This window comes from Mesoplodon bidens (genome assembly GCF_964165515.1).
Source record: "Mesoplodon bidens genome assembly, chromosome: 3".
Classification (NCBI taxonomy): domain Eukaryota; kingdom Metazoa; phylum Chordata; class Mammalia; order Artiodactyla; family Ziphiidae; genus Mesoplodon; species Mesoplodon bidens.
This window is the reverse complement of record NC_138178.1, coordinates 45,795,685-45,823,128: the sequence shown is the minus strand read 5'-3', so window position 1 is coordinate 45,823,128 and position 27,444 is coordinate 45,795,685. Positions and strand designations below refer to the sequence as shown.

At 37.2% G+C, this 27,444-nt stretch overlaps 1 protein-coding gene across 1 annotated transcript in view; it reads left to right on the top strand.

The window, feature by feature from the left end:
- The window catches only part of PRTG (protogenin), a gene marked incomplete at its 3' end in the record, with an annotated part of 127,319 nt that overhangs the window by 64,430 nt on the left and 35,445 nt on the right, over window positions 1-27,444 (top strand). Inside the window, exons 10-11 of the mRNA XM_081227373.1 lie at window positions 2,731-3,036; window positions 3,776-3,964. Coding sequence (XP_081083499.1) covers window positions 2,731-3,036; window positions 3,776-3,964 — 495 coding nt within the window. The remainder of the gene's footprint in view (window positions 1-2,730; window positions 3,037-3,775; window positions 3,965-27,444) is intronic.

Genomic DNA, 27,444 nt, shown 5'->3' with positions numbered 1-27,444 from the left:
CTTATTCTGCATAAGCAGGAAAGTATTGCCTGTTCAGTTTGTTACCTGGGGTTGGAAATTGAGTTGCTGTCCTTTTGAGGGCAGGCCTCCATATACTCTTATAGCGGTGGGAAATTCTATCCATTAAAATAGTCCTGGAGAACTGTTTCTCCTCCTCTGACTCTTCATCTCTCTTTTCAGGGCCTCTCCATGGCCCATGTTTGTACTCTGCAGTGTGAAAGGGGGATTGTTTAACATATACTTAATTATACTATTCTTCCTTTACAAATGTTTTTGCATCCTCAAGAAATGGTCCACCTTTAGTTTTCAAAACATTTTTATTTAAATGATTCTCACAACTTTTTCTTTGTCCATTTGGTCCCAGATCTATTATATCTCTATACTACTACTTGTGTAAATGTTTATAAATTCAGACCTTTACTGAATGAAAAATTGTCATTGATCTGGATGCTGAATTCCACATTTCAGTTTTTGTTTAAGAGTCTGTTCCATTTTAGAGTGAACCATGACCTCTCTGGTTACCTAATTACATTTAACAACCTCTGACATGCATATCTAAGGTGAAACACAGACTGGTGTTTGTTGTAGTTGTTTTGGGTTTATTTGGTATATGAGGTGTATTCCCACATACCCTTCAAGAAAATGTGTCTTAGCATAGCAAGCTACTGGTTAAAGCTTGCCAATTCCAATTAAGTTGTGATCTCAAAGTTTTTCTCCTTTTAAACCTTTCCTTATTCTGCAACTTTTTTGTTTAATTTTCATTTTGTTTTCTGGATAACATACAGACTTCTGACACTGCTTTTCAATTTTCTGCATCAGTATTCCCCCATTTCCTCAGCCTGTACTTCTCAGACTGAGATGTGTGGGTCTCCTAGTGTGCACGTCAGATACAACTAACACTTTTGGAGTGTCTAACACTGCCTGTTCTAAAAACGTTCCCACCATTTATATCCTTTAATCCCTACATAACCCTATGATAGAAGAACCATTTTTATGTAAGAGATAGTAGGGTGTAGGGGATAAGAATATAGGCTCTAGATCTACTTCTTCACTTACAAGCTGTGTGACCTTGGGTAAGTGATTTGACTTCTTTGTACCTCAGTTTCCTCAGCTATAAAGTAGAAATGATAATGGCACTTTCTTCATTGGGTTTTTGTGAGAATTCATGAGTTCATACACATAAAGGACTCAGAAATGCTTGATTGGTTTTCCCTTTCCTACCTATTATTTCATTCATTCAACAAATATTTATTGAGTACATGCTATGTGTTATTCAGTATTTAGTAGTGAATGAAAGAGACAAAAGATTGTCCCATACCTTGTGGAGCTTACTTTCTGTTGTGGGAGAAGGGACGGAGGAACAAGAAATAAGATAAACATCAATGATATGCTCTGTTAGATAGTAATAAGTGTTGAGGAGAAGGGGAAAAAGCAGGGAGAGGGGTAAGGCTTTAGACAGAGATACCTCATGTAATAGGTGATACTTGAAGACCTGAAGGAAATGAAAATGAGGGAGCTGGCTAGGCAGATGACTGGGGGACGTGAATTCTAAGAAAGGACATGGAAATTGCTAAGGGCCTGAAGCACAAGCATGGCTGGACTGGAGGGAACAAGCAGAAAGCAGTAGGAGATGAGGCACAGAATGAATGAGGAACCAACCATATAAGTAGGTAGGGCTGTGTATGAATCCATAATGAGGACTCTGGCTTTTACTGTGAGTGAAATGGGCGCTATTTTGAGCAGAAGAGTGACAAGATCCGACTTGCAATTTAACAGCAAAATGTATTGGAGACTAGGTGGTGAAGAAGAGGGCAGAGGCAGGGAAATCTGTCAGGAGCCTATTGCAACAAAACAGGCTAAGGGTGATGGTGCAGGGACCAAGGGGGTGGCTGTGTGAGTAGTAGAGTCATAGGATTGAATGTGGAGAGTGTATGGAGGAGTCAAGGGTGACACCAAGGTTTTTGTCTTGAGCAGTTGGACAAATAATTGCCATTATTTGAGGTAGGAAAGCCTGTAGAAGCAGCTATTCTTTTCATCCCCATTTTGTATATGAAGAAACCTAGACACAGAGAAATTAATTTGGCCAAGATCACACACAGACAGTAGTAACTGATATAACAGGGAATCAGTTACACAGAGACTAACTCCAGAACCCATCTTAGCTCTTAATATTAGACTGCCTCCCAGTATACTTGGCTCCTTTTCCTGGACTGCCTGTTGTATTCAAATTATTTACAGGGAAAACATTGTTTTCATATTAAGCACCATATATTATAATTAGGAATACAAAATTCACACTAATTTTTAAGATACAACTCTTATTAAACACTTAAAATTATTTGTCAGGTTATAACCCTGGTATCCTAAGCTTCTCCATTCTTGTGTAGTTCTCTCTTCCTTGTTTTAAGGCATTTTGGTAGGGTTACTGAGAAGTATTCTCATATTAAGTAAGCTCATATTAATCCCAAACAACATCAGAACAGTCACAACAACAACAGTGAAAACCTTGCTTTCTTTGGTTCTCTATATTGGATCCTCCCTCATTATTTTTTCCTTCCTTTTTCTGGTTTGTACTCTGCTTGACTGGAAACCTCAGCTAGGGCTGAAAGTATCTCTCTCTCCTTTGTTATGTGATGTGTTGCTGTTAAAATACTTCAATAAATACTGGTGTGCTAGTTGACAATTTTGATTCTAAATATTTATAAGCAACCTGTTTTCTTGTATGACTAGTTCCCCTGAGACCTCCTGAAATTAGTTTGACAAGTCGAAGTCCCACCAATATCCTCGTCTCCTGGCTGCCAATCCCAGCCAAGTATCGGCGGGGCCAGGTGGTCCTCTACCGCCTGTCCTTCCGCCTGAGTACTGACAACTCCATCCAAGTTCTGGAGCTCCCAGGGACCACTCATGAGCACCTGTTAGAGGGCCTGAAGCCTGACAGTGTCTACCTGGTGCGGATTACTGCTGCCACCAGAGTGGGGCTGGGAGAGTCTTCGGTATGGACCTCACACAGGACACCCAAAGCTACAAGCGTGAAAGGTAAATGTTGACTACTGAGGAAGAATGGCACAGTATTTTTCTTTTTTTTTCTTATCTAACTTATGTTTATATTTTAAAATTTTGTCTTATGAATTAAAGTATTCCATCGATCATGGGCTTAATTGAAAAAAATTTTAAAGTTTCTATTGAGTAGTTGCTTTTTGCATGGAGCCTCATTAGTGTGTAAAACTTTTGGTTACTCTATGTTTACTTAGCAGATCCTTCAAAGACAGATGGGTCCAAATCAAATTGAATTACCAGAAGTTATATATTAATAGAGACCTAATTAATATCATTGCCATATATATTTTTTTAAATCATCAGTTTAATAGAAAAACCGTAATACTAGGAAGTTCCAGACCCGCCTCCTCTTTTACTAATGTGGAATGTAACATGACTGGGCTTTTTCTTGTTAATTGATTAATAATAATGCCTGTTCTATCACAGGGGAATATTGGATGGTCAAAATTAGGAAACACATATTGCTTCTTTGAAAAAACTTTAAATACACATGTAATTTTGTTCTTATTTATATACCTTAGTTTTTTAAGTAGTATTTTATATTTGTAATTCTGTCTCAAAATTTAATATCATTGTGGAATTTTTAATATTAAGGTAAAGTATAATTGTTGGAATTGAATTTTTATGCAACTGTTGGTTTAAAACAGAGAGAGCTATATACTATCCTGTGTTTTCATGTGCATTACGAGTTTCTTATTCATCTGGTGAATTTTTCTAGCCCCTAAGTCTCCAGAGTTACATTTGGAGCCTCTGAATTGTACCACCATTTCTGTAAAGTGGCAACAAGATGCTGAGGACACAGCAACCATTCAGGGCTACAAGCTGTACTACAGAGAAGAAGGGCAGCAGGAGAATGGACCCATTTTCTTAGCCACCAGTGACCTTCTCTATACTCTCGGTGGTTTAGGTGAGTGAACCTGTACTGTGTTTTTCCTTTTTTCCTTCCTCCCTGACCAATTGGGAAAAAAGTTATAGGATATAAGGCAGAAGTAATGACTTAATGGTAAAAAGAAAAGAATTGACCCTGCTACATCATTGTGCATATTCTACTGCTTAAGTCAGTGAATGGTCCCTGACTCACCATCGTGAGTGAATCGGTACAATGTCAGATAACCAGGTTATCTTTCTATCTTCTCCCCACCTTTGGGCATCGATTTTCTTTCTAAAGTTCACTTCTGGTGGAGTGAGATCCTGATCAATTCTTGTGACTGTGTGGTGGATGTAGAATAGAAATGTAAAATTAGGAATATCACCAAATGATCAGATAATACACAATAATTTAAGTTTAACTTAGAAATTGCCGGAGAGTGCCAGGTAGGTGTATTATTTTGCATGTGTGAAAGATGTGTAAATTTTGTACAAAATAATGCTCTTACATATGACCCATGTAACTGTAAATATTTACTTTATGTAGTTCTAACCTAGAAACGCTAAAGAAAAAGCACTTAATTTTGTGTTTGGGTTCATCAGAGTTCTGAAAGACATTTTTATTCCCTATTCATCCTATCTTTGCACAGTGAAAGGATTTCATGATGAAAACATGTTTAGTAGAAAGTAAAGACACTTATAACTACAGTAAATGCGTGAGCATAAATGTACTCAAGGTGTAGAATGCACACTTAGCTATTTGTTGCTTGTGAGTAGATTTTTACCCTTAAGCACAAAGCAGCATCAACTAAATTCCTACTGGATTGTTATCACACCTTCTGCACATAGTGGAAATTTACAAGCACTCTGGCTTTCCCTGTAACAGACTGCCCTTTGGAGTGCAGGAAGGGAAGAGGCACAGGGGTCCCACAGGGGACTGCTTCATTTTTTTTTCCCTGGCCTCACGGCACAAACTGTGAGAACAACATTAGACCCAAATCCCTGTGCAGTAAGAAGCAGTGGTGGGAATCTGTTTTCAGACCCAGGGACGCAGAACCCCATCTTCCAGTTCTTTGCCGTAATTTTTCAGGTGCCGTTTTGCTTGTAATCTTGTTGTGTTGGATTTAATTGAATCTGCATTAGGTTAAATAAGTTTCACAGTTGATCCCTGTCACACAGCTTTATAAAGGACGAGGAGAAGTTACATGTGTTCCAGGGTGACCTTCCTTAAGCCATTGATACTCAGATGACGTTAGCCCAACCTACTGTCAGCTATTCAGCAGCATTTATTTCTAGCCATGCCTTCTCAGGGTGCCCTCCCTTTCCACATGCATGTCATTTAATCAAGAAAATTTTAGTCAGTATCAAGTAAGAAACAGGATTTGAGACAATTTTTGATGAAAAATCATACATCAAACTCAGTACCTCCAATTTCCTCCCTGATAGGGAAGTATACATACATTGAAGATAACAAAACAGTAGATTGTTAGACAAGTCTTACTGAACATATAGGTAGCTTATTCTAAACAGATGAATAATTTATTAGAAAAAAACAAAAGACTGCTGTGCTTGTGAAAAGTTTAGAGAAACATTTTATTAAAACTTAGCCAATTAAAAACAATTCTTTAAAATTTAAAAATTTTCTACAGATGGCATATATATGAAGAAGATCCATTGATTTTTGTTGAAATTTTTTGTAATCTCTGAATAATAGCTTTCCATCCTATATACCTTTATTTCTTCCTATGTTTTAAAAATAAATCGCATATATTTACTGCCTGTGTTTTTATGTCATAAAATCCTTTGCATGTGCCATTTGCAAAGGATTTAAAATCATTTTATAGTGCATAAAAGTAGGAAATGATTTTGTTATACTCAATATACCCCGTCTATTAAAATAGCCGCGTGTCTCCTGACTGGAGTCAGACTGAGTGGCTGGAGGAATTGCAGTGCAGGGTTGCAGAGTACTCTCTCACAGCTGTAGGGCTTTCTTGTTAGATGGCCCTTTCCATACACCTGGAGTTGCCGTGTCCAGGGCTGTATTGGCTGACTGGCAATGATGCAGTTGTGTGGATTAAAGCACTGTGCAGCTTTTGACTAGATCACCTTTAAGATGCCTTCTAATCTTGAGAGCCCTAGGGTATCATCTTCCTTTTCTAGAAAGTCACTCTTGGGGCCTAGCCAAGCTTACAGCAAGCTAATGGGTTTAACCTGCTAAGCAGGCAAGTGTTAACAGCTCTCACTCCTTTCCGTCTTACTTTTGGCTGTTGGGAGAGCAGTATGTTCTATTAACTGGACAGCTGACCATCTGTGACCATTTCTAGCGAGAGCATCTGGCGGTAGCTGCCTGTTTAACAGAGTGTGATGTGTCTAGAGGGCAGTAGGTTAAGGGAACCCTATCTGTGTCTTACATGGTGAATACTTGCTTTTACTGAGCTTTTGCACATTAAAGATACTCTAACCGGAACTAGATTTACTAAGTGGGCTTGGAAATGAAATTTAAATGCTTTTGTTTGCTGATTCAGTGTCAATTTGAGTAGGAAACTGATGTCTCAAAATTTCATTTTCATACTAATCCCCTTTCTGATGCCCTTTTTGTTTCCACTTCAGGTAATGAAGTTTTCAATAAAATATGTTTTGGGGACACATTCTCCTTAGTAATACATACAGTTCTTTGTTTCTGAAAGAAAGAAATAGGTGAATGAGTTCATATATTTCAATTCATTTAACAAGCATTTTAAATTCTTTTTTAAGTAAGGCATTATAGCACTGGATTTAAAAAATGTAACAGATGTGACCACTGCTAAAAACAAGGATTAAACCAAAAGATTAAGTTGAATCACTTGTCCAGTTTTCTCCCAAATTTCTGATTAACTAAATTTAATTGTACTTAGTAATGAAAGTTATTTTAGAACATTTTACTGTAAACCCTCAAAGCTCTATTCCCTGAGATGTAGAATGTTTTGTCTTTTCAAGTGGCTAAAAAAGGCTCTTGTGTCTTTATTAGTATAATATAAATATTGACAGAGCAGTGGAAGTATTTTTGACGTTGCTAGTTTGTTTTAGTTTAATGATTTTAATATATACAGTTTGATTTTATTGGAAGTGGTTTACTTTGGGGGAGTTGGATAAAAAGCACTAGGCTTGTGATTTAATGTTTATGTGATTTGTTCTAAATTGTGGTTTGCGGTTTTCTTCAAGATTTTGCATCTTCGTAGTAATTATTTTCACTTAGTTTTTTTCTTTGGCACTTTCAGTGTTTAGTTCAGTTTTAAATAGAATTTTTAAATGTTTGTTCCATTCATCACACAATAAACAGAAGCAAAATTAATAGCACACTTGTATTCCCTGATAATAGACTGATTGAAATAATTTGTTCCTCCTTTTTTGGTCTGTTTATTTCAGAAATTGGCTTAAAATTCTGAAGTTAGAGTTTCTAATTGCAAGAGGACTGTTTTCATAAGCTGATTGTCAGAAACTGTTCTTAATTGTTTTGTCTGTATAGAATAGAGTGAAAAGGGGGGGATTATTTAGATAGTGCTGTTGTTTAGCATTTAGGACCCTGATGTTAGATAATCTTTAGCTTCTTTTTTGTCAAAGAATTTGTGCTATTAAATTTCACAGCGAGCATGATTAATGAGCATTCTATCTAGCACCAATTGTAAAGATCCAAAATATTTAAAATCACACCTTCAAAACTGAGATCTTTTCTTGAGAAATCTAAAGTTATAACTCCCAGTTTCTGCTGGGAGTAGGAGTCTGAAGAAACAGTCCCTGGTTAATGATGTAATGTTAGAGTCCCTTAGCCAGTTTGTATAAAAGCATGGTAAAATTAAGTCAGATTTCTGGATGTTATCTTTCACTATAGTAGAATAGGATTTGGTTGTGTGGCTACATATCTCAAGAAAGAAAACAGAGAACTAGCACTGGTGAGCCAAATTGATATAGCTGGAGGAAGTTGTAAGCTTTCCTTTAGTCGAGGCAGAACAAGATTTTGTGGCATAAAGGAGACCACTTCGAGACCACTTTGAGCAGAGAGGGGTCATTGTGAACCTTACTATAATAGCGATTTTGTTTCGAAGAGAATTAGAATCACTCAGTTTACGAAATACGGAAGTCACGTTTTAAAGCAAGCCAAAGTCTTTTCAGAGACTGTCTTCCCTCACCCCTCTCACACAAGGAAGCCTTAGATAACACTCAGAAAATCTTTGGAAACATGCTACAGGTGAAAATCCTTATAATGTGGTTGGTCTGCAAATTTCACATAAGATGGAGTAAAAAATACACTATATTTTATAACAAAATCTTCCTAATTGTGAATAATTTCAAGTGTATAGTTCCATACTGACTTAGCCTATAAATTCATTTCAGATAATCTGGTGCTTTGATATTGACTACCAGCTTAAATGTCATTATAGATGCCAGGAGTCTTCCATGCTGAAGTAATGTATAGTCGACAACATAAATATCATTAAGCATTCTGTCCAGATTAGCTTTGACTTCATAAACCAGCACTGGTTTCTGTGAGATTACTTTTTTTTTTTTACATCTTTATTGGAGTATAATTGCTTTACAATGGTGTGTTAGTTTCTGCTTTATAACAAAGTGAATCAGCTATACATATACATATGTTGCCATATCTCTTCCCTCTTGCGTCTCCTTCCCTCCCACCCTCCCTATCCCACCCATCCAGGAGGTCACAAAGCACCGAGCTGATCTCCCTGTGCTATGCGGCTGCTTCGTTTGGTAGTGTATATATGTCCATGCCTCTCTCTCACTTTGTCACAGCTTACCCTTCCCCCTCCCCATATCCTCAAGTCCATTCTCTAGTAGGTCTGTGTCTTTATTCCTGTCTTACCCCTAGGTTCTTCATGACATTTTTTTTTCTTAAATTCCATATATATGTGTTAGCATACGGTATTGGTCTTTCTCTTTCTGACTTACTTCACTCTGTATGTCAGACTCTAGGTCTATCCACCTCATTACAAATAGCTCAATTTTGTTTCGTTTTATGGCTGAGTAATATTCCATTGTTTATATGTGCCACATCTTCTTTATCCATTCATCTGATGATGGACACTTAGGTTGTTTCCATCTCCTGGCTATTGTAAATAGAGCTGCAGTGAACATTTTGGTACATGACTCTTTGAATTCTGGTTTTCTCAGGGTATATGCCCAGTAGTGGGATTGCTGGGTCATACGGTAGTTCTATTTGTAGTTTTTTAAGGAACCTCCATACTGTTCTCCGTAGTGGCTGAACCAATTCACATTCCCTCTGTGAGATCACTTTGCATTTATGTGTTAACAGACCATTTTTAGGCTTGGTGTAAAAATTCCATTAACATTATTGCTGTCATTTACCACAGGAAAGATCTTTGGGGACATAACCTCACATTTTTTGCCTCTCTTCAGTTCTTCCTGTGCTTTACCACAGTTAATTTTCACTTTTAGTAGAAATAGTTGCTCTGAACAGTATCTGATTGCATTCTTTCATTATTTTCAAATAATTACAAAATAAGTTCATTTAACTGAAGTCAGTAGACTTCTTAAAGAAATGATTTTGGAAACCACCTACTATGTAGGCCATAAAATTGACTGTGAGTACAAATTATAACATAACAAAGGGAACATTTAAAAAGTACTACTTGGTTGAGAGTCCGCCTGCCGATGCAGGGGACACGGGTTCGTGCCCCGGTCCGGGAGGATCCCACATGCCGCGGAGCGGCTGGGCCCGTGAGCCATGGCCGCTGAGCCTGCGCGTCTGGAGCCTGTGCTCCGCAACGGGAGAGGCCACAGCAGTGAGAGCCCCGCTTACCGCAAAAACAAAAAAAACAAAACATAAAAAGTACTACTGTATTTCACTTCCTTCACTGTTAAATATCTTTTAAGTTATTATGTTATGTTTAATCTTTTATCAAGACAAAACATGCTGAAACTTAAACACAGACTTTAGGGAACACTGAACTATTTATTCCTAATTTATCAAGAGAGTAAAAATTTTTGAAAATTCCCTTCTCAGCAATATCCAACAATGCCAAATATGATTGATATTCAAATCACATTTCAGAACCTTAATACTTAAAAATTTAAAAAAATACTTAAAAAACCAATACCTCAGAAGAAATGGAGCATACACTTCTAAAAAATCCCATTACTAAAAACGTACTGCTACATTAAGACAATAAAAAGATTTTCATTTGCCAATTTGCAACTACCTCCAGTTAAAAACAGAATGTTTGCAGGTTGATGAAACTGTAAGAACTATACAAAAGTTACAGTTAATCATCTGTTTATCTTTCCTTAAATTCTTTTTCTAGGATGAAAGGTAATCTTCCATTTTAAAATATTTTGGATGCTCTCTGGACAAAATTGGAGACCTATCTCTTCTCTCTGGAAAAAATCTTGCTCAGCTTTTAAGTCTTAACTCTTCTGGGAATCCTCTTGTGACCCCAAATGGTGTCAGTCATTCCCATGGTGCGTCATCTACAATGCTTTGTTATGGGAGGCACGTGGCACTGACAGTTAAAAGAAAAACATAAGTTGAGTAAGCTTCATGTCTGCTGCCTAGGTTTAACTTACAAGCTCCACAGCTTATTAACAAATTAAATCCTTGTTGTTTGCCTAATCTTTTAAATAAGGATAATAATAATAATAGTTATTTTAGAATGTTAGGAAGGTTTAATGACAATACACATAAGGGTTAACATTGCATTGTAAATTGCATTGTAAGTCCTCAACAAATGTTAGCTGTTGTAGTTGTTTTTACAACAACATAGTTCTCTTCCCAGGGTAGAGTCTGAAAATCTGGTCCCATATAACTTACCATGATCATTAGATATGGAAACCACTACTTCTTGAGCTTTAATATGTGTATGAATTTACCCAGGGACCTTGTTAAAATTTAGTAGGTCTGGGTGAAGCCTGAAATTTCTGCATTTCTGCTCACTTTGAGAAACAAGGGTCTAGACCAGGGCCAGGCAAATTTTTTCTGTAATGAGCCAGATAGTAAATATTTTAGGCTTTGTGGACTTTATGAACTGAATGTTTATGTTCCCACCAAATTCATATGGTGAAGCCCTAACCCCTAATGTGACTGTATTTGAAGATAGAGTGTTTGAGAGAGTGACAAATGTTAAATGAGGTCATAAGGGTGGGACCCTAATCCAATAGGGCTGGTGCCCTTAGAAGAAGAGGAAGAAATACCAGAGCTCTCTCTCCACCATATGAGGCAATGAGAAGGTGACTGTCTACAAGCCAGGAAGAGAGCTCTTACCAGAAACGGACTGCTGCCAGACCTTGATCTTGGACTTCCCAGTCTCCAGAACTATGAGAAATTAATTTCTGTTGTTTAAACCATCCAGTCTATGGTGTTTTGTCATGGTAGCCTAAGCAGACTAATACAGTGGGCCATATGGTCTCTTCCACTGCCACTGTAGCACAAAGCAGTGTAGAAAATTCACAAATGCATTGATGTTGGTTATGTTCCAGCAGAAAGCCTTACTGTATTTATGGAGACTAAAATTTGAGTTTCATATAATTTGGATGTGTCACAAAATATTGCTTAAAATTTTTTCTGACCATTCAAAAATATAAAAACTATTTTTAGTTGGCAGGTAACCCAAAGACAGTAGACCATATTACTATGGTTTGCCAATTCCAAATGTAGACTTTATAGTCCTTGCTCTTTAAAGTGTGGTCCCAGGTTCAGCAGCATAATCTGGAATTTTATTTAAATGCTGAATTTCAGGCTCGCCCTGTCCCTTCCCCAGACCTACTGAATCAGAGTCTCCATTTTAATATAATTACTAGGTGACCAGTATGCACCTAAAAGTGGAAACACTAGGTCTAGATGACCTAGTAATATTTTTCCTAAATAGCCAGTGTTAATTCTTTATAACTTAATAACTCTTAGCTCTAGTTTGTTATTCTTGTTGGAAATCTTTCAGAAATTTGTTATTGTGCCTTCTAGGTTCCTATATTTCTGACTCTCTTAATTGTCAAGCCAATTACAGTTTTGTTTTGTTTTTTGTTTTTGTTTTTTTTTTGCGGTACGCGGGCCTCTCACTATTGTGGCCGCTCCCATTGAGGAGCACAGGCTCCGGACACGCAAGCTCAGCGGCCATGGCTCACGGGCCCAGCAGCTCCGCGGCATGTGGGATCTTCCCGGACCCAGGCACGGACCCGTGTCCCCTGCATTGGCAGGTGGACTTTCAACCACTGTGCCACCAGGGAAGCCCCAATTATAGTTTTTAATTATTGTTACTACTAAACCTTTCTTTAGTCCATGTTTACTGCACTTCTTACTGCTTATCTTGCTTCTAGTCACCCTTCCCCCTACTTCTCAGCTTACACATGGAGAAAACATGGCCTTTCATGATTATCATCATTCAGTCAGTACATTTCTTCCCAAACATCCAAGGAATGGATGAATCACAGGCTTTCAGGTATAATCTTCTCATTTGGGCCCTTCGTTTCTATATTTTGTTTGCCACTGATACTCATTCACAGATTCATTCTCAGGTGTTTACCAAACTCACTATGTGGTAGTCCCTACATTAGAACACAACCATATTTAATGTAGGCATAATCATAGCATTTGGGGAACTTAGGAGGAAGAATGATAATTAAATAAGCAATTAAAATAAGGTGTGATGAACTCCTTGATAGTAGATGTCAGATTGCTGTTACGGCACTTGGCAGGAGCTTCTGACCTATTTTAGGGCTAAAATGGGGATGGCTTTCAAGAAGAAAAAATTTATGTTGAGATCTAAAGGAAGATTCGTATTAGCCAGGCAAAGGGGCAGGGGCAGATACAGGTTATGTGGAGCCTGATAAAATAATATATAATAAAATAAGTTAAAATAATATTAAAATACACTGTAGTACAGTATATTTAATAGACCGCATGCAGGTCAGAGGGCTCTGAAAGTTAAGCTTCATAGCTTCAGGATAAATCTGCCTTTACAAAGAGGGAATGGCAGAACCCAGGAAATACTCAGGGAATGCTGAAATTTATGTGGGATGGCCAGGAGATGAGGGAGACCATGTTCTGAAGGAACTAAGTGTTACTATGACCAGAGTGAAATTGGAGAGGCCTGCAAGAGGCCAGCACCTGGTAAGGCACGTGAGGGAATTTGGGCTTTGTCCTAAGGGCAGTGTGAAGCCATTAAATGATTTTAAGCAAGTGAGTGGCCTGATTAGATTTATGTTTAGAAATATCTTTCTGTTGCAGTGTGTAGAATATAATATAGAGAAATGAGACACAAAAGCAGCTCAGAACTGCTTCTTTCCTGAAAGAGGAGGTTTTGTGAACTTTCTTTTTACTTTCTGGTTCACACATGTTATAAAAGTCTATACTCCAAGTTTGCTGTAGTCCCTACTGTACATGGCAGTTTCCATGTACACAAATGGTAAATTAAAATTCCTTTAGAAAACAGCTTATTGTGTTGTTTTAAATCGCTTTATACTCAACTTTTGGGGATTATAATCATCGTATAATATAATATCCACCAGATCAGCAAATTTGGAAATTTCACTGTGCAGACCCTCTTCAAAAATCATTTACAAAGTGTTAGGTAATATTGATCCCATATGTGGAAAAAAAAACAACTACCATTTTAACATATAAGGGAAAGGTATTTGGACCTTTGGCTTATGCCTCCCTTTAAGCCAGTTGTATAACTGTGTTAAAGTGTTTTTTTGTTGTTTTTTTTTTGTGGTACGCGGGCCTCTCACTGCCGCGGCCTCTCCTGCTGTGGAGCACAGGCTCCAGACGTGCAGGCCCAGCGGCCACGGCCCACGGGCCCAGACGCTCCACGGCATGTGGGATCCCCCCGGACCGAGGCACGAACCCACGTCCCCCGAATCGGCAGGCGGACTCCCAACGACTGCGCCACCAGGGAAGCCCCTAAAGTGTTTTAATTTATGCTTCATTTTGGTTGAGTAAACTCTCAGGAGGCATCCAGTCATATATCTAATAACATATTTTATCCCCTGAGAAAACTTAATTACTCTTAATTTGGTCATCTCATTTTAGGTAACTGTGATAGTGCCAAGTTAATTAAATATTATGTTTTTAAATGACCAAAGAAATAAACATAGCCATGGATTCCATAAACCCATAACACAAACTGTTCTTTGAATCGACAGCATGAAGCCAGGAGTGTTCAGTAGTCACTCGAAAGGAGAATATTTTTCAACCCACTCAGCTGCTATCATTGAGCTTTACAGTGGGCTCTAAGAGCTACAGTACTGTTTGTAAAGCCCTCATTAGCACTGTGTGAGTACAGTGAGTACAGTGTTTTATGGAACTCAATAGGTCTCAGATAAAGAGACTCCTATGCTTTCCTGGGGCTGGTCTCTTGGGCCCTACTAGAAGGCTTATAACACAGAAGCTCTTTGGCCTTGCGAATCAGTTGAGCTCCATTTAGAAATTACTGATAATGGGCTGCAGTTACCGTTAAATTAGTGTAAATTAATTACCAACAAATTAATTGCAAAATTGAAACCATCCCCACAACATGCAGTTTTGACTTCTGTGATTTCTTCTCCTAACTCCTCATGAAGACATTGCCTAGAAGATAGTGCCAATTAAAAATGCAAAATTTCTAATTTTAGGGTTGATACAATACACAGTTTTCTCAGAAGTTTCTAGGTATGTGTTCTCCATTATTTTTAAAATTAAAAAATTAGCGTATATTGATTGAATGCACATACTCACCAGGCCCTGGATTGGGCACAAGGAACCTGAATGTAAAATGGCACGCTTGCCTCCGAAGTGTTTAAGTTCATCCTGGAGGACCTATCAGCGTTCATAGGAAAATGTGCTGATAGACAAAATTGAGGTACAGTCAGACTACTCTGAAAGCACAGAGGATAAATAACTAATTTTACTGTATGCTAAAAAATTGCCCAGTAGAGAAATGGAGGAAAATCATTCCAATTGTAGGAGCTTAAAATGTACAGAAACAGAAAGATTAAAAGAGGTAGCCTCATTGGTTTGCCATGGCTTAAACATGGGTTGCATGGGTAGGAGTTACGGAAGCTAAAACCATAGAGTTCACTAGGTCCCATGTTTTAAGGACCCTGTGTACCTTGATAAATTAGTTAGTCTTTGTCTTATCTTGTTAGTAGTGCAGAGCCAGCAAGTTTTTAAATGAGAAAATGACATGGCTTGTTTAGACAGATAACTGGTAATCACATTGTAGAGGATAGGTTTAGAGAATGCAGTGAGCATGAGCCAGGGAGAGAGGGGGCTACTGAAGACAGGAAATCAATAAAATGGTTGTTGAAATAATCTAAAATAATAAGTATAAGCTAAGACAGTAGTTCATTGGAGAGAAGGCAGGTGTGAAGTTTTTCACGCTTAGAACTTGACTGATTACATGTGGGCCTAATAGGAGACCTTCATATATAGGGATTACGCCTAAGGGGTCTATGCAAAGATGCTCAACATCATTAGACATTACCAAAATGCAAATTAAAAAATTTTAACTACAATAAGATACCACTACATACCTATTGGAATGACTAAAATTTTTTTAAATGTCAAAACTGCCAATAACAACTGCTGACATGGATACAGAACACCTGGAACTCTTATGCATTATTGTAGGAATGCAAAATGGTACAGCCACTCTAGAAGACAGTTCAGTGCTGTCTTATGAAGTTAAACATGCCTGTGCCATGTGACCCAGCAATCTCATCCTGTGTGTTTACTGTAGAAAAATGAAAACTGATGTTCACACAAAAACCTATACATAAAATGTATAGCTCAATTCACAGTCCCCCCAGGCTGGAAACAACAGTTGTCCTTCAATGGGTGAGTAGATAAACAAGCTGTGATATACCCATACCGTTGAATTACTCCTCAGCAATAAAAAGCAATGAACTATATGGCTACTTGCGATAGTTTGTTGATGAATATTGGCATTATGCTGAGTGAAAGAGGCTGGTCTCAAAAGGTTACATTCTGTATGATTCCATTTATGTGACATTCCTTTTATATATACATATATTTATTTGGCCGTGCCAGGTCTTAGTTACTGCATGTGAGATCTTCGATCTTCATGGTGGTATGTGGGATCTTTAGTTGTGGCATGTGGGATCTTTTTTTTTTTAGTTGCGGCATGTGGGATCTTTTAGTTGTGGCATTTGAACTCTTAGTTGAGGCATGTGGGATCTAGTTCCCTGACCAGGGATCAAACCTGGGTCCCCTGCATTAGGAGCATGGAGTCTTACCCACTGGACCACCAGGGAAGTCCCCATTTGTGTGACATTCTTGAGAAGTCAAAACTATAGGGATGGAGAACAGATGAATGATTGCCATAGATTGGGGTGGGAGTAGGATTTAACTACAAAGGGGCAGCACCAGCAGTTTCTTGATATGATGGAATTGTTCTGTTTCCTGATTGTGGTGGTGGTTACACAAATCTGTTCATGTGTTAAATAGAACCATACACCCCCAAAATGTCGGTTTTAAAATTTAAAATAGAAGACTGAGGGTTTTGAGATAAGATGGCCAGGCTTTGTATTCTAGCTCTCCACATACTTGATCGTGGTCAAGTTACTGCACCTCCACGAACCTCAATTTGCACAATGTCCAGGATGCTGAGAATTAAGTGTGCTAGTACATGCGGAACCCTCAACAAGGTGCACTGGCACATAGTAAGTGCTCAGTAACTATTAGCTGTTTGTAAATATGATTAGGTAAGGAAGAAGTTGGACCAGTTCTCAAGAGCTCTGGGTGGACAATACTTTAATTGGAGTAGAGCTTTAGGAGTTAAGACCAGGTTTGGAAAAGTGGGAGATATTAAGTTCAGTTTTGACCATGTTGAGTTGGAAAGGTTGGTGTTCTGGTGGAGATGTCTCTAGCAGCTTAATATATGGTTTCTATTTCAGAAGATCTGAGATGGTAAATCATTGGTGTGCAGTTTGGACTTAAGCCTACACACTGATGCTGTCCTGCTGCAAGGAACCCAGCATCTTTCTGTCTTAGCTGCAAAGATTTGAGCAGAAGAAACCATTGTCAGCATAATTGTAAAATGAAAGACATTAGGTCATTTTCAGGAAAGTGGGGCACATCCAACAAATCTCATTGAAATTTCTCTTACTATGTGAAATTTTGAACATTCTCATTTTCTGAGTTGTCACTTTCAGTGCTATCTTATTTTTTTAATCATCTTCATAGACCTTAGGAAACTGAAATTCTTTCCATATTCTTTCCATATAGATGAGGTCATATTTATATTCTTAATTTGGTGCAATTCTAAACATTTATCAGTTTCTTTTACTTGCCGCAAAAGATAGTGGAATTTTGATTAAGAAAGAAGCAAAAGGGATTAGACAAACCACTGCTGCTATATTATGGGAGAAATATAGTTGGCAAATTCCAGATTGTATCTTGTAGCAGATCACAGAAGATATTTAGCCCTCTTCAGTATATGAAAGCCTTTTTGTAGCTTTTTTTTGTAACTCAGTTGAATGTAATAGCAGCACTGTTAAAATTTGCATTTCTGCCACTTAAATTCAGAGGATTGCAAAGAGCATTAAAATGACAGTGTCTCCTCAAAGAATAAATGCCTTTTACTCTTGTGCTGTATATTGTACTGTATCAGAATTGTATCAGTGGCACTCAACAGTTACACTGAACAGTTTTACTTCCTACTTTAAAAAGTTTTGATGAGAGAGAAAAAAGGCAACAATAAATGCCTATGTTTTCTTAAATATGTATCACCATCTTTAAAAAGATATCAAGGTTCAACTTCCCATATCACAGCCAAAAAAATAATTGGGAAAAGAATTTTGATAGTTTTTCCTGGGCTTTTATATTCTTAGTCTTGAATAGTCATTACCTTTCAAAATGCTCTAAACATGAAAAGCTCTGAAAAACATTTGTCTTGTTAGTAAATGAGGTATAATTTGTGAATAAGAAGACCTACTCTTTTTTTTTTAAAGGATAAAGCAAAGTTTTTTTTTTTTTCAAGAATGAAATTGATGCATTTGCCTAAATGGTCATCACTTTTGTAGGTCTGAAGTTATTTTACTGCTTTAGCAGCTGTGTGGCAAGTTTTCTAGCAGACAATGGTGGTGGGGAGGGAAACTCGGTTGCATCTGGTTTCCCTTTGTAAAATGCCTGAAAAGTTGATATTTAGTAGTTTTCTTGAGAAAGCAGTTCATCTATAGAAGAGGAATTCTTTTAGTACCTAAATTAGCTTGCTGTGTTTCATATGCATATGTTTTGTTTTCTTTAAAAAAAAAGGAGAAAGAAAGAGAGAAAAGAATAAAGAAAATCATCTACTCTAAAACTACATAGCACAGATAACCCTTTGACCTTTGGTGCTGGGGTAAAGATTTACAGTACTTGTGGAGCCTCACTTCTCATGCCTGACTGAAAAGAACCCTAAATAAAGTAAGGCCCCTGTGGAGATGGGGAAAATAAGCAGGATAAGGAAGTTCCATTATTTCAAGTGGCAGTGTTTTTTTTACCAGTCTATAAAGTGAAATACCAATTGTGATGTGTTTCCACTTCTGAGTCTGAGGTCACTTAAGTTTGGGGTCTGATGTTAGAGTAGTTAAGAGCTGGGGATGCCAGAGGCAAAGTGTCCTTCACTGCTTCCTTCACTCTCAGCAAGTATCCCTTCCTGCTGGCTCCCTCAAAGTAAATTTCCACTTGAAATATCTTTTCTTTAGGGAAAGCAAAACAACAGAAAACTTACCAAAAAACCCAGAATCGGGCGCTATTGAAATATGAGTGAGAATGGGAATTGCCAATTGTTTCTGTCTTTGTGTGTTAAGTAGTCAAATTTTTCATCAGATATCAAATATAAAAAGTATATGAGAACAAAATTAGTCCCGCTGTTTGTCTCCTGGAAAAGTATTTTTTAAAATTTATTTCATTCAAGTATAGTTGATATACAATGTTGTGTTAATTTCTGCTGTACAGCAAAGTGATTCAGTTATACATATGTGTACATTCTTTTTTGTATTCTTTTCCATTATGATTTATCATAGGATACTGAATATAGTTCCCTGTGCTATACAGGACCTTGTTGTTTATCCATCCTGTATATAATAGTTTGCATCTGCTAATCCCAAACTCCCAATCCATCCCTACCCCACAGAAGGAGAATTTTTAACTTCATTCCAAATGACACCAAATTAAGATCTTTGAAGAAACTTTAATAATTTACTGTCTAATGATGGTCATATCTATTTAATAATTATTTAACTAATACTTTTATCCTGAATCTTTAACCTTATGTATCTAGCTCCTAAAATATCCCAGTAGTCTCTATAGCACTTTGTATTTACATTTTGAAGTCTATTTATTAAATTTATCTTCTGTTATATTTTCTGCTTCTTTTCTACATGTGCTAATAAAACCTCATTAAAATGGTAACAAATAAAAGCCATGTTTCTTTGGTATTAGGAAGATGCTCATAGTTATTGATCAGCTCTTGATTGTTTTATAGGCCAGAACTTTTCCAGTGGTAATTTTATAAATGAAGGAAAAATTTCAATAAGCTTTGCCTTCTTATTTAAAAATAAGAATCTGTAAGCATGGTAAAATGCTTGACATGAATTGCGAACAACAGTTTTCCTTACAGAAGGGAAAATTCTTGTTTTAGGAAATTAAATCAGTACTATCCATTAATCATACTGCATGTCAACCCTCAGACCACTCTGGAAGTTTCTGGTGAATGTAAAGAATCTTTAGATGTGTGAGGTCTTTAAAGATCTAAGTTAAAGGAGAGGAGGTTTTTTAAATGCCACATTAGCACATGAAAGAAACTTCAGGGTGGATAGAAAAAAAACATTTGCTGCATAGCAGTAATTATACTTGGGGGTTTTGTTTTGTTTCTGTTTTAAGCTTGTTCTTAAAAAAACTTAGTTAATGCAAATGAAATGTTAAGCTTTGTACAAATTATACACACCATGAGGTGGAGGGGAGCAAGCTACAAGACAGGCATTACTGGAGGAAAGTATTTTTTATCTTAGCCTTTAAAAATATTTTTGTATGTTTATTTCACAATGTACATAATAGGACAGTCACACATGAATATATATTATGATTATGCTTGCTAGAAAAAAGTTACTAATGGAGGGTAAAATGAAAAAAATTTAGAGACCACTATTCTAAAGTAGATGATTGGTTATTTCTAACTAACTACCACAGTTATGAAACATTACAATCTAGAGGATGAAACAAACATTAATCAAATCACCATATAAATTGTAATTGCAAGCTTTTGTAAGTGCTGCGATGGAAAAGCATAGGGAGTGATGTTATAGAGGACACCATATAGTTTGCGAGTGGGCATTGGGTTAGGTTTCCCTGCGATACTGATGGTGAACTGAGATCTAAAAGATAATAGAAGTTAACTAGGTGAAGGACCTTAATGGAATAATGAAAGACTTAAAGGAGGCATGACGTAAACATAGTCATAGACTAATCATCAAAACAGACTAAATACTGGTATATTTTCCTATCTAAACAACTTGATTTATCAGTTCATTTGGATAAGCTGCTGTGATAACATAATCCTGACAGAGTTTATTGAAATTGTACTTTTCTCTTCCATTTTGAGATGTTTGAACTCTTCAAAGACTTTGCATAACATCCCAGAACGTAGGCTGTCCTATGTAAGTGGAGGCTTCTTGAATTGGCCAAGATAGGTGACTCCATTGACACCTTATCATAGAAACTAGAGCAGTTGCTTCAGCTGAAGGTAAAAATGTCATCTTAGCTTTCTCAGCATGCCAGGATGTTAACAATAACTTAGGAAACCTGTGCAGACGGTAGGCACCACATTATGCCTGATTATCACAGTTCATACATCTTCCCTGGTAGATTTTGTAAATATATCTAGCTAGTCATTATTTCAAATTTATAAACCTCCTGCTTCCTTCTAAGAAAGATTTGGAGTAACTCAATACAGAAACACAAAATTCAACAAAATAAAGAAATAGGTGATATAAGGCCCAGTGTTAGTAAGTGTTTGGGATTAAAGAACACTCATATTAATAGTGGGAGTGTAAATTGATACACAGCTTTTCTAGGGATAATTAGGCAACACCAACAGGGGGTGGAATAATATACACTCTTTTACCCAGCAACTCTGTTAATAGAACCTGTCATAAGAAAGTATTATGAACATGCACAAACACTTAACCACAAGGATGCTCACTGTAGTGTATGGGGTCATTTATAATTGTGAAAAGCTGGAGAAAACCTAAATATTCAGCTACAGAGGTTTAATAAAGTAAACTTGGTACATCCATACAATTTGAATAAATGTAGACATTAGAAGGAATGTTTTAGAATATATAATAATAGGAATAGTTGTCCATAGGATATTAACTGAAAAAAAACGGTTATGAAATATAAAATATACTGAGTATGGGTGCATATTGGATAAGAAAGGGAATGAAAAAACATACGAACTAGTGTTCACAGTGCTTATCTCTGGGTGCTAGTTTTGTTTGTTTGTATTTTTTTGTTTGTTTGTTTTTTCAGTACACGGGCCTCTCACTGTTGTGGCCTCTCCCGTTGCGGAGCACAGGCTCCAGATGCGCAGGCTCAGCGGCCATGGCTCACAGGCCCAGCCGCTCCGTGGCATGTGGGATCTTCCTGGACCGGGGCACGAACCCATGTCCTCTGTATCGGCAGGCAGGCTCTCAACCACTGCGCCACCAGGGAAGCCCTGGGTGCTAGTCTTAAGGATATTTTATTTTTATTTCTTTTGGCCCGAGTTACCTAAATTTTCTGTAACAAACATGTATTTGATCATAATGGGAAAAAACAGTAAAGTATATTTTTATTGACTATACTTAGATGAAAAAATTGGAGCAAAGGCAAATCAAGATTGAAAGAGTCAGTGAAACCACGATAACAACTTCTTTGTTGCACGCTGTAAGATCCTGTACAGTTGCTACAAATGCCTATAAATTTAGCTATGATATTCCTTGCAGCCAAAGCAAACCACAAACACTGGTAGCTGGGGGAAACAGGATATTTTAATTATTAGAAGATTTTAATATACTAACTAAATTCCCTAAATACAGTACCTCTGAAAAAACCGTATGCTCACATTGTTGGAGGGTCTCTGTGAATCTGTATTGAAAACCATATTATTCTTGACAATGACTTAAGCTAATAAGGGAAGAAGATTCCTGTAGTTTCTAGGATCATTTAACAAGTTACAGTGTTTTGGATGACCTAGAGATACTAATGGAGGAAACAATTAAAAGAATTTTTTTGAACTTTCACCTTTCTCCATCTGGATGACCAAGTATGATGATTTTCAGTATGGTTTCTCTTTCTTGAATACACTCCCACTCTTTTCATAAAATGGCCTTTTGTCTCAGAAGAAAAATCATGGCAGATGGGCCTTAATTCTGACCCTACAAAACTATAGAAACTATTATTTGAAACACTCTTTTTAAAAGGCCCTTTTTTCTATGCACATATCCACTCTGAGAAATTACAGTGATTGTTTTAATCATATTAATTCTCTGTCCCATGTTAACTGAACTGCACACTTTATGGCCCTGATTTCTTGGTTTACTCTATTCGCAGGCTGTGTATATTACAAATTGGCATGCCAGTGTGAGTCATTGAGAATTAAGGAAACAAATCTGCATTTGCATTATTTATGTACAAAGTCCCTGATATTTCTAGAAATCTTATAAGAACCCTAAAAACAAGTTGGTACTTTTCATTGTCTTGTCAGGCAAGGGTTGAATACATTCATATGGGTAAATATAGATAAATATAGAGATAAAATTGGCCACTAAGAAAACACTATTCTGGAGTTAGGAAAGCTTTTGAAACTATGACAGTTGCTCTTCAACAAGAAATGTAGCAGATTTGCAGTTACAAAAAATGTGTATTTTAAGTTATATTTCCCTTAATAAAAAAAACCCTATATTAAAGTCATAGTCTAACCTGTGTAATATTCTTGCCAAAAACATTTAGTCTGGATCTAACAATGAGGAAGCAATTAGATAAATCCAGATGTGAGATAGTCTATAAAACATCTGGACTGGATTCTTTAAAGATGTCATTGTCATTGTCACAAAAGATAGGAAAAGGACAGGGAACAATTCTAGATGAAGAAGCAGTGTGTGACCCTCAATTGGATTCAGGAATTTGGGCGGGGGTGGGGAATATAAAGGACATTATCGGTGGGAAATTTAAAAATAGACTATGTATCAGATAAAATTGTGTCATTGTTAAGTTTATTGGGTGTAATAATGATATTGTGATTATATAGGTTATATATGTTTCACCTTGTCCTCAGGGGAAACATGTCCATGTATTTAGGTGTGAAGTGTACTGATAATTCAACAAAAGAAAAACTGGTGTGTATATGTACACTTGAACACATGCACATACAGATAAGAGAATAAGAAATAAGGAAAATATATCAAAATGTTTAAAAAATAATTTAAAAGGTTAAAAATGCTCTGTGCTGTGTGTTTAATTAGTTCCTCCAAGTTAGGAATGGTTTTACAATGATTATGCACATGGTTAAAGCGACAGCACTTCTGAAATAACAATTGATTATATAAAACAATTTTCTAGAGATGTGTGGGATATTTAAGATTTATATCAATTGGCATACATTGTAATATAATTTTACCTAGTGAGAAAAAAAATACAGAAAATCAGTTTCTTATTCATACTATCCAGTAACCCTTCCAATTAAAGCTCACTTGAGGAACTAAAAACTGAAATTATTTCCTTAAACAACTAAATATTTCTTCTGTCCTTGGAATGTTTATAAACTGGTGTTTATAATAATATATTTCTTTTTTTTGGCTGCACCGCACGGCCTGCGGGATCTTAGTTCCCCAACCAGGGATTAAACCCAGGCCACGGCAGTGAAAGCGCCGAGTCCTAAACCCTGGACCACCAGGGAATTCCCTTATAATAATATATTCCAGATTGAATATAAGAAAACTTAGGTCTTCTGTTGAATATTTTATTTCTCAGGAAATGTTTTTAGTTTAACTTCATATGCTCAAATTGCTTCAGATTCTCTATCATATGTGTTGAAAACTATTCAAAGATATATTGAATAACTTCCAAGCACCCCCAAACATCTTCAGTGTCTTTCAGTACCTGAAAGATTTAAGGTTTATATACAATTTGAGTGGACTGTTTATAGCCAATTAACATGGTAATGACCTGCACCTGCTTGTATCAAACTCCCAGAATTCTCTTATCTGCTAACATTAAAATCAATTTTGAAGTGGTACATTCAGCAAAGTTTAAATAAATTGCTGTAATATAGTGCTTTTTGTGAGTTCTAAAGGAGGCATAAATAAATAATGCAATAATGTTTTATCACTATGATTGATGAAGCTGATATTTTACCAGCTTGCATTTCCTACTTGAGAAGAAATTTAAGACTGGTTTCAAGCTGTCTACCTGCTTCTCTCCCATCTTGTAAGCATGCTTTTAACTGCCGAGGGCTGAGATTTGGAGGAATGGTTATCAGACCACAGATGTTTTTGCCATGAAACGGTGCACCTCCAACCAAGTCACCGTGGTTCAGGAAATGATAGATGGTATTTTCATGTTGCCTCACAGAAAGGTCAAAATGGCATGGCGAGCCCATGACAGTGAAAAGGAGAAATGTTAGTCCTGGAAGGAAATTTATTTCATGGCTTCAGGGGAAGTTTGGTTGTCATGAATAGGCTCTCTCTGTCAGTCTACAAAAATATTGTTTGTAAGGCAATGATGTATGTCAAACAGACAGTGTCTGTGTGTTGGCAGACAGAGCAGCTAGTTAAACAAATGCTAAGCCAAGTATAGTAGCGCAAGTCAAGTACTTTGGATGCTTTTAGGGTAAGAATTGCTCTTGATAGAAATATCAACATAATCAAAGGAACTTATTTCATTTTCTTACGTAACGACTTTAAGTAAACTTCCTTTGTAAATTTTACAGCCTTTTAAAATGCACCCCCCCATTCTAACACTTTTTTTGTGTTAAAAATTCTTATAATCAGCAGTCGCTCTATTTTATTCACTTTTAAATTATTTAGGAACATATATGTGGACCAGCCTTATTAGTACGCTTTACATAAAGCTGTTATCAATTTTGAGACAGTTAAGCCTCTGCTTTTTTGGAGTCTTCGTTCTTTTTCTCTTTCCCAACCCACAGGAACTATCAACCATGGGCATAATAATTGATGGTGTGGTAGGAGAGACTCAGTGGCATTGCTCACTCATCTTACAAAATTAGACCATGGAAGTGCCTTTCTTCCTGGGGGATTCCCAAAGGGAAAGGAATGCCATAAGAAAAGAACATAAAAGATCAAAAACTGTGTTCCTTGGAGCCTCCATTATCACTTTCAGATTTGTTTTTCAGTGTTTGGATGAAAATCAGATTCATTCATGGCAACGTTCAAGTAGAAATCTTCAACCCCAAATATTTCTTATCCAGACAACCCGAAGTAATACATTTGTCAAAAATAAAATATTTTTTAAAAAGTCTTGAAAGCCTAATAGATGTATAAAATGAAATCACATGATCAAAAAAGAAATAACATGATCACAATATTCGTGAACACAATATAATTGGGAAAGCCTTATGCTTCTGGATTTTACAAAACAATCCCAGTCTTTTGGGGAAGGTTTTTAAATTAGAGATAACCAATAGGATATACTTATTTTGGTAGGAAACTAATCTCAAATGTCACATACAAATAACTTTCTTCCAAATTATCCTAAACTCAGTAGGAGAGGGGATGTTTTTACTGGGAGTGAGAGGTGTTATTTGTCTTAGGGCCCTTCAGGCATGCAGGACAAAAGGGACTGAGTCTTTTCAGGTTTAGACAAATACTCTACCATCAGCTTCCATAGAGAGCTGTTCTACAGAACACAGAGGGAAAGCTGGGAGAGTGGGGGATTGCCCATTCCATCTGCCATTCTGTCTGTTTTACACTCAGATAAATATTCTGGATTACCACAGAATACATTTATAACATTTTGGCATGGTGATCATTAAAAAAATACTTTCTTTAAATTTTCAATGCAAAGTGAATTATGTTTATGATTAACAATCCCTTGCAGAAGTTCAGTTTATGAACAAAAGGAGAATGAATTTTTAATCTAGGCTTAAAGTAAAATTTACACTCTTTTAGCTAAAAAAACCTCTTTTTAAATCAGCATACTAGTGCATTTATGTAAGGCATTATTTCAACCATCATGAACTTTTTCCATTCTAACATAAGTCTGATAATACAAGACAAAGAAATCCCCCTTAGAAGAGACTTGGTCTCCTAACGGCATCATGGTTTAGAGAGAAGAGAAACACTAGTCTTAACAGCATTTCAATAACTTGAAGCCAAATCACATCGTTCAAATGTGATTTTTTTTGTTACTGTGCTTACGCATAGCATTTTAAGGTAGAGCATTTCACTCAGCTTTCCTTTCCCACGCATCCCCCTTAGCATTTTTCCTGCTCCTCTGCTGCTGGACCAGACTTGGTCTGGCCCCAGATTCTATGTCAGAGGCCGTGACCCAGGTGTCACAGTGGTCCATACTGCTGGCCTCTTCTCTGAATAATTATATGGGGTATTGTATTGGAAGGACAGGCTTGGGGGCAGTGCAGTCACCCTGGCTAGCCAGACCAAGGAGCTCTCCCGTCAGACTGCAGGGAAACAATGGCCCGAAAGGCTCACACAAAACCTTGTAGCACAAAAGATTAAATTAAAAATGGACATTTAGGGCTTCCCTGGTGGCTCAGTGGTTGAGAATCTGCCTGCCAAGCAGGGGACACGGGTTCGAGCCCTGGTCCAGGAAGATCCCACATGCCGCGGAGCAACTGGGCCCGGGAGCCACAACTACTGAGCCTGCGCGTCTGGAGCCTGTGCTCCGCAACAAGAGAGGCCGCGATAGTGAGAGGCCCGCACACCGCGATGAAGAGTGGCCCCCTCTTGCCACAACTAGAGAAAGCCCTCTCACAGAAACAAAGACCCAACACAGCCAAAAATAAATATACATTAAAAAAATATGGACATTTGGCCAGACACTAGGTTTCATCCCACAGAATGTCACCTTTCTCACTTTTTCTGAGCATTTTCTTCTTTAACAGTGTTCATACTTCATATGTTGACCTTATAGCAGCAAATTTTCAGATTGCTGCTTTTAGATTACCTTTGCATATATATTCTAATTTACTTGATTATTTTTAATGCTTTGAGGCTGTCTTAATTGTGACACTTTGTTGCTAATATAAGCAAAGCTTTTCTTTAGCAGTGGTTTAAGTAAGTAATTTAAAGTAGTACGTAGTGGGTTTTTTGTTTGGCAGTGGCACAACGTGTGGGATCTTAGTTCCCCTACCAGGGATTGAACCCGTGCACCCTGCAGTGCAAGCATGGAGCCCTAACCACTGGGCCACGAGAGAATTCCCACATAGTGATTTTTAAAGTAATTCTTTTTGTTCTCCTAAGATGTTTTATTAAGCTACTCTAGCATGTTTCATGTCTGTAAATTGAACCAAGTGG